The following is an 11,726-nucleotide window of genomic DNA, read 5'->3' as shown; positions in this document are numbered from 1 at the left end:
AAAAAAAAAAAAAAAGAAAAAGAAAAAAAGAAAAGAAAAGAAAACTGCTATTTTGTCCAGATTTTTTTTTTTTAAATCCAAGGTTAACACCAGATGCTATGGCTGAACATCTGGTATTAAATTGTGGAACTACAGTCCAGTCACTCCAATAAAATGTCTAAAGACCATGCATTTAGATCAAGAGATGTCAACTGACAAGAAAAATAAAAAGCAGTTCAAATTACTCTATTTGAGAATTCTTTTGAAAAACCTTTTTTTTTTTTTTTTTTTTGAGACAGAGTTTTTCTGTGTAGCTCTGGCTGTCTTGGAACTCACTCTGTAGACCAGGCTGGCCTCGAACTCAGAAATTCTCCTGCCTCTGGAAAAACCTTGCTCTTGAGGCTTGCAGTTGGTTTGCTAAGGCATTGATGTGTTTGTAGATGTCATAAGGGACCTGCTGGATGCAGGTAAGATCACGTGCTGTTCTTCTAGAGGACCGAAGCCTGCTCAGCTCACAACCATTTCCAGCTCCAACTCCAGGGAGCCCATGCTTTCTTCTGACGTCTCTGGGGTCCCACACATGCATATTATATGCTTATAGAGACACATACATTAAAAAAATGTTTAGCTTTAAAAAATTAAAGAATTGCTGAATGAAAAAAATAGCTACTTATTGATAAAAGGAAGCCATGGGCCCGATAAGTGTACAGTGCACATCGGCAAGCCCTCCATCTTATGAGTCATTGCCAAACAAAGATGAAAGTGATGCTCCCCCAAATCCTCACCAGCCGGTGCTGTCTGCCTGCACTGTCACTGCGGTCTAAACATGTGTGCAGCTAATTTATTCTGTGATGCAACAGATGTTTATTAAATGCTTTCGGAATGTTAAGAATTGCTGTAGGCACTAGGGCTGTAGCAGTGGCAGGAAAGACATGGGACTTGCCCTTTTAGAATGAAGAAGCAAACAAAAGTGTGGTAGAAGAGAGTCACACTGCAGTCACCGTGGGGCCAGGGGAGGCCACTTCAGTTAGACAGAACCTCTCTGAGGGTGTGGTATTTAAAATGGATCCTAAATTTAGGAATCATGTAATGATTAGAAGAAAGGTACCTCAAGCAGGGGACACCAGAGTGCAGGGCTTAAGAATGGAGAACTTGCCTGTGAGCCAGGAAGAAGTACACAGTGGGGCCGTGTTGTGGGGACAGATGAACAGATAGATGGGGACTGGGTCACATGGATCCTGTAGGCTCTGGTAAGGTTGGCTTTTCTTTCCTTTCTTTTTGGTTTTATAAATATAAGAAGTCAATAATAATACACTGAGCCAAACTACAGCTACTTTTTTTTTTAAGCTAGTCTCACTTTATAGCCCTGGCTGGTCTGTAACTTGCTATATAGACCAGGCTGGCCTCAGACTCACAGTGGATCTCTGCCAGCTTCTGCCTAGTGTTGAGATTAAAGACTGTGTCACACCCAGCCCCAAACTGTGTTTTAAATGATAACTGTGAGACACTGCATTGCTAATGGAGAACAACAAGCAAGGAGCCCCCTGGAGGAGGTTGCTTATGGTCCATGTAAGGAGTAAACAAGATGACTCGAAGGTGAGGGAGAAAAATCAGTCTATTCGAGAAGGCACATGGATAGAGAGAGCAAGAGTAGCAGAAGTAAAAGAAAACACTCGGGTTTTGAGAAGTTAAGAGGTGCCTATGTGTGGTGCCCCACCTCTGCAATCGCAGCATTGAAGAGCCTGAGACAGAAAGTTAAAGGCTTGCCAAGATCCTATAGTAGGACCTTATTTCAAAAATATTCTGTATTAAGTTGGGAGTTGATGAGCCAGATGTTATAGACCAGACAGGACCACTGAAGGAGGAAATAAAAGATTGCGCAGAATCCAACACTGAGTAGAGGCTAAGCCAGCAGTAAGAACAGGAACCAAAACAATAGAAGAAAAACTAGAAGCTGTGGAGTAAGACGAGGCAGAGCACATCTAGTCTTCTGCACTGCCCCCTCTTATGCTGCCTCTCTCCTCCCTGTTCTTCTGAGAGTTGGGCACACCCTATTCTGTCAGATCTTTCTCTGATTCGTCACTTTGTCTGCCTCTCAACTAGACATCACTTTTAAACATGGGTGCTTCCTTCTAGAACCTAACTTTACCTTCACTGTTTGAGGTTAAAGGTGTATACTAAGGCTATAACTATAAAAGGTCTCAGAGCTGAAGAGGTGGAGCAGTGGTTAAGAGCACTTGTTTATTCCCTTTGTAGAGGACTCAGGTTTGGTTCCCATCATCTACTTAAGGTAACTCGCAACTGTCTGTAACTCCAGTTCCAAGGTGCCTGGCACAACTGGCTTCCCCAGCACCTACATCCACACGCTACACACAACCTCAGGCACACTCACAGACAATGGCACGATTCCTTCTGGAGCTTATGCAAAACTATCTAAGATGCAGTCATAGAAAACCAAGATGGTGTCAGTCCCCATTTTGTGGAAAAAATACATAAGCATAAATATAACTATATCTAAGTGTATCTTAACTCTACATATATACAAGCATGTATATAATACGTATGTGTATATAGCATGATTTATGAAACAAGGTGTGGGAAACTGCTTAATTACTGCCTCTGTATATTGAGATAGTGGCTCAATATATTCATGCCTAGCCTTCTCATTAGTTATTGTATTATCTATTGTCATATTTAAGTAAGAATTAATTAGTCTTTAAGCTTTTCACATTATCCAACAGTACTTTGCAAAGAGTAAGACTTCAATAGCCATTAAATTATGCAAATAGGAGTAAATATGCCAAAATTCAAACATAAGAATAAATTTAGTAGATAATTTAACTTTTTATAGGTTATCATTCACTGAATATGAATTCTGGCTCTACTCCTGCTTAGCCCCACTATTGTCTGGCCAGTTTTTGGCCCTGGTCCATCACATTGAGAAGATGTTAATTTGGGTCATCTTTATAATGACTCAGGTCTGTTGCTAGAACATAGATCGGCTTTATCAAGGTGCTCGACACAACTGGCCTTCCCCAGCACCTGCATGCACAGTGCTGCAGGATTAAGAAGCATCACAGGACTGTGGCAGTCATGCAGATGTGCAAAGCCAGAGCACTTGTATCTTTATCTTTAGCTGTATAGTTTGTGCGCACTGTCTGTGAGTAAGGACATAAAGGATGGTAGTCTTCATCCTTCAGGTGGAATTATTCATCCTGCATTCTGACTAGTCTTCCCCCACAATCACTGCTTATTTCTGATATGCACACATCTCATAGACTCTTGTTGCAATCACTGCTTTTGTTCCTATAAAAGCCTTTCTTCCCTGCAGAAAAAAAAAAAAATCAAAAGAACTTTACTATCAAAAATGTAAACTTTAGGCAGAAGTGTAGTAATCCACAAAGTAGGTTAAGGGCTACATTTGAAAGTTTTTCCTGACTAGCTCATATACAGAAATAATTTCTAGAAATACTATATTTGACTTTTTATTTTTCCAACAAAATAAGACATAAGTTAGGCTCTTCAGATGCCTTGGTGTAGCAGGAGACAACATGGACTGGCTGCTGTTTTCTAACATTTTCTGACTGCTTAATTGGGTTGCTATGGTGAATTACAGTGCACAAAAAGATGCACATAGAATTGAACTGTGTATTTCATCATGTAAAAAAAGATTTTCTATGTATTTTACCACTGGTCTCATAGGAACATCTTTTAAAATTCATTGAATAAAAGAATAGAAAGGAAAATGTTATGAGATTTTTAAATTGTTTGTTTTCTATTTGAGACAAGGTCTCACTCTGTAGCTCAGGCTAGCCTCCAGATCTCAGCAATCCTCCTGCCCCAGACTCACAAGTGCTTAGATTTTAAGTGTGGGTCACCACACCTAGTTTTTTCAGGCCCTGAAGAGATGGCTCAGCAGTTAAGAATAATTGTTCATGCAGAGGACCCAGGTTCAATTCCCAGCACCCACATTGCACCTCATAAGTGTCTGTAACTCCAGTCAGAGGATCTGATGACTTCTTTTGGCCTCCATATGTACCAGGTATGCACATGGTGCACAGAGAGCATGCAGGCAAACACTCATATACATAAATCTTTTAGAAGTGGAGAAATGGCTCAGGGGTTAAAAGCATGTGTTGCTCTTACAGAGAACACAGATCTGATTCTCAGCCCCCACATGGTGGCTCATAACCATCCATAACTCAAGTTCCAGATCATCTGAAGCTTTCTTCCAACTTCACCAGCACCAGGCACAGATGTGGTACACATACTTACGGGCAAAACATTTATACATATACCAGAAAATAAATCTTTAAAAAGATTGAATCAATGTCAGGAGACTCAGAAAAACTTGTATTAATCATGTCACAGTCAAATATGACATAGTCATCTTTGTTAGGTATATAAGTGAATCAAATTCTAAGACCCCTATCTCTTTACCTAGGCTTTTTAAATTACTGTTTTATTTGTTTTAAAGGTTTGTGTGTGCATGCATGTGTCTTGAGTGTATTGCACATGTGTGTCCAGGTACACCTGTGCATACATGTAGAGGCCAGAAAGGCATGGTGGGTTCCTCTTCTGTTATTGTCTGCCTGTCCTTTTGAGACAGGATCTCTCTTGAACCTAGGGCTCCTCCTGTCTCAACCTGTTTCAGAACTGAGGTTACAATGCATGGATTAGGCACCCAGATTGTTATGTGTGTGCTGAGATCCAGACTCTGGTCCTCGTGACTGTGCAGCAAGCACTTTTAACTGCTGAGCCGTCTGTCCAGCCCCACAGCTAGGTGCTGTGTTTACAGTTTGCATAGCCTACATCAGAGGGCAGCTACAGACACCAGCACTGTTTCCAGCATGCTTTCTTTACCTGCCTGGCATCTTTTCTGATTGACCAGATCAGGAACTCAGAATACAAGTATTCGGATCTGACTTCCCTCATTAGTCACTGTATTCCCTGGAAGGCAGGAAGTCCTGTCTTTAATAATCAGTGCAATCCATCAGTATTTGTTTATTCAAACTCAAACTGCTTGATGGACCTCAGAGTAGAGGCACATGAAATCTTAGGGTAAAAAAACCACTCATTTTCTGAGAATATGATGTGTCTGTCCTCTGTTCTGTGTCCTCTTGCATCGGCCCCAGTCCTGAGGGCTTTCACCTGATTACCTTAGCTAGTCCTAATCACTCGGAGAGCCCCTCCTCTAAACTCCGTAGCCAGAGTAAGCTGCTCTCCTCCTAACACCTCACAATGGGGACTACATTTCAGTGTGTCTGCCAACCCTTGGGGACACCCTCAAACCATAATGGGCAGCTACTACCTACATGTGGCTAATGTTCCTGGAGTTAAAAATTTTAATTATGTCAATTTAAATCATCACCTTTGAAGGAGCTCTAGAGGATGTGTGTAGATTACAGAGTGGCTCAGTGGCTAGACTCTGAACACGTTAGTGAATGGTTAGGGAGATGAAATAAAGCTACCTGGGGAGCTGAGGAAATAGCCACTAATAGAGTAGGGGAAAGCCAAGAACAGAATGTCCTAGAAACTGGATGGAGAGTGTATCCAGGAGAAGCAGGTAATCAACTTGTCAAATGCTGCTAGCAGATCAAGTAAGACAGAGACTAAAGGACAGTTATTTAGAGTTAATGACGTGGTTCAACTCTGACAACAGAAGTTACTTAGTGGAGTCCAGAGCCAAACTACCTAAGATTAGCTCAAGATGGAATGACCAGATCAAAATAATAAATTACAATGAGACTGCTTTGTCACCTAACACATTTAAAGGGATCAATAGCTTTTAAGTGCATGGTCCTGACGTGGGGAGCAGGCACTCTGCTGGATTACTGGTGTGATGGCATATGCAAAACAGCTAGGAGAGTCCTCTCACAAAAATGACAGGGGCTCACTGTGAGCCTTAACTAGCCTAGAACTTGCTATGTGGACTAGATTGGCCTGGAACACTTGTCTCTACCTCCCTAGTGCTGGCATTAAAGGCATGCACCACCATGCCCAATTTAAAATTTTTAAAAAACGATCTGATGTGTTTATATGTATGCATGTTTGCCTGTGTATAAATATACCACATGAGCGTCTGGTGCCCACAGGGCCAGAGAGGATGCTGGATCATATGAAATTGGAGTTGCCGATGATTGTGAGCCACCATGAGAGTTCTGGGAACTGAACCATGGTCTTCCACAAAAGCAGCAACTGCTCTTAGCCCCCCGGGCCATCTTTCCAGCTCCCTCTCCCACGTTTTTAAACGTATAATATGGAGGCTGGCCAGACAGTAAAGGAATCTGCTGCCAGACCTGATGGCCTGAGTTGAATTCCCAAGATCCCACATAGTGAAAGGAGAGAACCAATTCCCACAAGTTATCCTTTGACATCCACACACACTTGGTGTGTACATGAGTATATGTGCCCTCCTCCAAATACACACAAATTTAAGTGTACTGTATATCAAAGAGAAGGGTGAGAACAGAACAGTGTGTACAGGATGCTTTGTGTTTGTGTTTCAAAGTGCCACACAAGATGAGCAACAGTGTTCCACCTCTACAGGAGTGCTGGGGTGGGTTGGGGTGGGGACAGGGATGACACAGCAAAAGAGCCACAGTAAAAAAGAAACTGTCTTCAGCAGGTTTTGAGTGTCATGCTGTGTACTTGCCTTTATCTACTTCAGAACAGTTGGGATGTCTTTAACTGTTATTGCTTGGCTGGTTCATTGGCATTTAATTACACTTATTGATTCATGTATGTGTGAGCACATATATGGGGTCAGAGGACATCTTGCAGGAGTGTGCTCCCTCCTACCATGTAGGTTCTAGGCATTAAACTTAGGCCATTAGGCGCTTAGTGATTGGCACTTTTACCCAACAATGGCCTAATCTTCGTGGCTCTGACTTATTTATCTTTTTATACCATCTCACTATAGAGCCCTGGCTGGCCTGAAACTCACTACATAACCAGATTAAACTCAAGTCTCCAGATTCCTATGCCTCCGAAGTGCAGGTGTGACCCACATGCACCACCACAGACAACTTCAAAGCTGTGTCTTATAAATAAAAGTTTATAAAATCGTTTTGAGTATGTAACAATAGGTAACTATTAGAGCACTGTGGTTAGATACATTGTTTGTCTGGATGGTTTTTGTTTTATGGTATTAAGAATGGAACTCCAGGCCCTGCACATGCCAGGATATCCCCAGCCTGTGGTGGGAGTTTTAAATGAAGTTTATTTTAAATGTAAATTTAGGGCCTGGAGAGATGACACAGTAGCTAAAAGCACTAGCTGCTCTTCCAGAGGACCTGGGTTCAAGTGCCAGCACCCACGTGGCACCTCACAACCATCTGTAAGTCAGAGGATCCGACACTTCCTTTCTGGCCTCATGGGCACAGACATCTGTGCAGACAAAATATCCATGCACATAAAAGAAATATAAATAAATTTGTAAAAAAATTTAAGTACATTTAGTGTTTTAAAGACAAGATTTTTCTCCCAGCTCCCAGAGACCTGTCATAATTGGTCCTCTAACTAGCAAATTGCAGAATAACTACCTCTTTATCTTCTCAAGTGTGCATGTGCTCCACTGAAGAGTTGCTGCAGTTCAGAGACCATCTGAACTTACTCAAATGGCTATGATATCTGATTCTGTCCCCATAAAGTCCTATAAGAGCAAGCACTGTCTTGGTTTAATTGCTTCAAGGTAATTTAGAAAGATATATGGAAATACAAAGAGGAAATGCGTACTTGTGTTTTCCCATAATCTGCATGTAAGTATGTCTATTCTGATTTTACTTTTGGGCCCCAATTTCCAAAACTGATGGTTCTGTTTGATGTCGTTTTAAAAAATGTGTTGTGACAAAATTGTTTGTCTGGCTTATTTTCTCTTCTTCTGATGGCACAAAAAAAAAAAAGAAAAAGAAAAAAGAAAGAAAAGGAAGACACTTGAATAACTGAAAACATGACCTTGTTCCACCTCCTATCAGAAGGAGCTGATAGGAGGTGTCTTTTCCTTTATTATGAAGCCATTTTGATAAGACAGAAACACAGGAAACAACATAGTGCCTGCCACCATGATGAGACCAGTGGCCAAGGTGATTTGTCAGAGACCAGTGTCAAATTGTTTATTATGAAAGAATGCAGACATGGGATTATACTGATAACTTATATGTGCCATTCTTTTTTATGTAATCATCATATTTAGTGATGTTGGCCCCACAGCATAGGGACATACAGTATACTAGTATTCTGCAAAATGCTTGGAGCCCCTGGGCGGGGGCCACAGCAAATACCACTATAAGAAAACATTTGACACAGGGCTGTATATGAAGGGAGATGTATGATACAAGCATAAATCACTGCCTTATTGATAGCGTGTTGCTGTACAGCATTCTCAGCCTCTTGAATATAAAAGAATATTTTTGCATTTGGTTCCAGCAAACACCATTGTGCTATTCTGAAATCCCCAGCACAGAAATAAGACATCCGCTCATAAGCAGAAAGCAAATCACTATTCAGCGTTTCCTTCTGTTTCCTGCCAATCTGAGATAATTAAAACTTTTTTTAAACCCTTTATTCTGCTTTGATTCTGCTTCCTTCACCAAAAACGGGGTGGGGGACCTTAGAAATTGAAACTGTGTGTATAATAACAATCTTTTATTTGTCGCTAAAAGCCCCCTTTCATGGCTTAGCCTGTGACATTCTGTCTCTGTCTTCATTATCACAGGCCTCAGGATATCATCGTGTTTGTTATTGGAGGAGCCACCTATGAAGAGGCTCTGACAGTCTATAACCTGAACCGCACCACTCCTGGAGTGAGGATCGTTCTGGGAGGAACAACAATACACAACACGAAAAGGTAAAAGGCCCCCTCGGTCCTCCACTCCTCCCCTGTGACTTGGAAAGATTAATAACCAAACCACAGTAAAGCGTGTGCTCTCGCACCGGCAGACCTGCTCCAAGACCGTGAGGTGAGGGTCTGAGTGTCTGAGGCACAGCCATGGTGTATTGCTAGCAAGCTGTGGGTTCTATGCTCAGAGAAGAAGAGCCTCTGATAACCAGACAGGCAGACACTGTGAAAACAGATGGACAAAGCCCACGGGTGGCCCTGGGTGTCTCTGTTGATCAGCCATGTTCAATATGTACTTAGGGAGAAGAATATAAAGGCAAGCCAAAGAGTCCATCTCAAGTGCTAGGATCAGGAACTGTAGAACAGAAGCAAGGAAATAAGACCCTGGAGAGGGGCGGGAGGGGGGGGGAGAGAGAGAGAGAGAGAGAACTGGCAAGTGTTCATGAGGAGCAAACACAAAAGCAGAGCCTCACATATGAGGCATGAGTACACGAAGGGAGGCTCCACATGCTCTCTGTAGAGCCAGCTCCACACAGGGCCCACTGTCATGATTCTGTGTAGCACAGTAAACAGTTTAACACCAGAAGTATGGAAAACCGGGGGGGGGGGGCTAGTTTTTGATCAGGAAAGTTACAGGAAACTTTCCTGATCAAACTTGTTGTTTTAGGAATGTTAACGTGGCAGTGAGGGGTAGGGAGACGCCTAGACTAGAGAGGCAGGTCGTACACTTGGATTCAGTGTTTGCTCCGAGGGTCTGTACCGACACATGTGGCTTTGAGTAACTGGGAGACGTGACAGGATTTCCATGTTCTTTCATTACATACCATTGTGATTTATAAACATAATTTTACCTTCATTATGGAAGTAGTGTGCAGCTTTTGTAAAGGGTTTCAATTTTTAGTTCAGAAAGTATACAGAGAAGGAAGAGCCCCCAGCCCCTGCACTGAGAGATTGTTAGTGCCGAGTAGATCATCAGTGTCCACTGACAGACCTTGGAGCAGCAGGGCTGCCTGGGCTTAACCCCAGCTTCCCTGAACCCTTCTTGTGAATTAGCCCCTTTGCCAGTGTCCAGAATGTGCTAGCACATACAAGTTTATAGTGTGTGTGACTTGCTGGGTAGTGTCCTTGCCCACTTTATAATTAAGGTATTCTTCTGTTTTTCTTGTTTTTAAATGTCTATATAACTAAGAATATTAACCATTAATCTTCTATTTCACAATTTTTCCACTATTTGATCTTCTTTAATATTTATTTATTTAATTTTTGTGAATGAATGCTTTGTTTCTAAATATGCTTAGTATGTGTGTGCCTGGTGCCCAAAGAAGTCAGAGGAAGGCTCCGAATTCCCTGGAACTGGGTAAGAATGGTTGTGAGCTGTCCTGTGGGTTTTGGGAACCGAACCTGGGGCCTCTACAAGGACAAATGTTCTTAACTGCTGGGCTGTCTCTCTAGCCCCAGAGGTTTTGCTACATATTATTCTATGTTCTAGTATAAAAACTGCATTGTTGTTGCTATTATTTTCAATTTTTTATTAGTTAAGCTACTAGTGATTTCTGCCTTTGATGTTATACTTAGAAAAAGTTCTTTCCCAACCAAATTTATAAATGCTAACATTTTTACTATTACTTTTAGGGCTCACATTTAAACTTGCATCTTAGCAATCTGTCAGAATTTCATTTTGGTTTAAACTGTGGGGTGGAGATTTATAGCTTTTATAGACGTTATATAGATAGGTTTTTCCTCCTGACACCAAGTGCCTGGTACCACTTCAGCCCCATGCTTTGGCTTCTCTGGACGCTGACTGACTGGATGCTAAACAGTTCACTTGATTCTGCTGTATCTACCTAGAGTTAGCGGTAGACCCCCCAAGAGGGCCCCACTTCAGATGCCAGCCTTCTTTCTGATTTACCAGCTGCAAGTTGGGATTGCCACGACTCGTTCTCTACGTTTGGAAATGTGTTAGAACCATGTGCAGAACCCAGGAAGCCACTTCATCTACATTTATTAATGTGTTAAGAGGGACATGACTCAGGAAACATCAAGAAGGAAGTGCAGAGAGTGCAGGGTTTAGTGGACAGAGTGAGGAGGCTTCACACCAACCTAAGAGATGTTTTCTCATTTAATGACGGTCTCGGGGTTCCATTATGTGGATATGACTGAATAAATCATTAGCCATTAGTGACTTCGACTCCAGACACTTTTCTCAAAGGTTAGGGCACAGGCTAAAAGTTCCAAGCTCTGACCATGGTTTGGTGTTTTCTGAATCCTGAAGCCCACAAGAGTAGCTTCATTAAAACAAAGGGCACTCAGGAAATGCCAGGGTTTTAGGAGCTCTGTGCCAAGAATGGGGACAAAGACATCTTTCTGTAGTACCACATACATGCCATTACATATAGAAGAGTCATCTCAGTGAAATGTCACACTGATTCACCTCTGTAAACAGTGTCCTCAAAAATGCCCCTTGTGTGCCTGCTTATCACCCCTAGGCCATCACTGCTTATGGGATTTCTGTTGCCATAAATTGATTTTACCTAATTTTAAAAGATATTTGTCAGCCAGATATGGTGGTCCATTCCTTTAATCACAGCACTTGGGAAGCAGAGGCAGGCAAGTGTCTGAGTTCATAGCCAACCTGGTCTGCAAGTTCAAACCAAACGGGCTACAGGGTGAGACCTTGTATCAAAAACAAAATAAAAGATGTTAAAAGAAGATAAATGACTAAAGAGATATAGAGACTAAACTTCTTAGGTCCTAAGCTACAAGCATTCTATCCCTAACCACCCACAGAACCATACCCCACCCCACAGAACCACACCCCACCCCACAGAACCACACCCCACCCCACAGAACCACACCCCACCCCACAGAACTACACCCCACCCCACAGAACCACACCCCACCCCACAGA

At 42.1% G+C, this 11,726-nt stretch overlaps 1 protein-coding gene across 1 annotated transcript in view; it reads left to right on the top strand.

Moving 5' to 3' along the window:
- Vps45 (vacuolar protein sorting 45 homolog) overlaps positions 1-11,726 on the top strand; it is a 61,239-nt gene that overhangs the window by 30,869 nt on the left and 18,644 nt on the right. The window contains exon 14 of the mRNA XM_021157688.1: positions 8,696-8,827. Coding sequence (XP_021013347.1) covers positions 8,696-8,827 — 132 coding nt within the window. The remainder of the gene's footprint in view (positions 1-8,695; positions 8,828-11,726) is intronic.

This window comes from Mus caroli, chromosome 3, assembly GCF_900094665.2.
Source record: "Mus caroli chromosome 3, CAROLI_EIJ_v1.1, whole genome shotgun sequence".
Classification (NCBI taxonomy): Eukaryota; Metazoa; Chordata; class Mammalia; order Rodentia; family Muridae; genus Mus; species Mus caroli.
The sequence above is the reverse complement of the archived record's forward strand: the minus strand, read 5'-3'. Positions and strand labels throughout refer to the sequence as shown.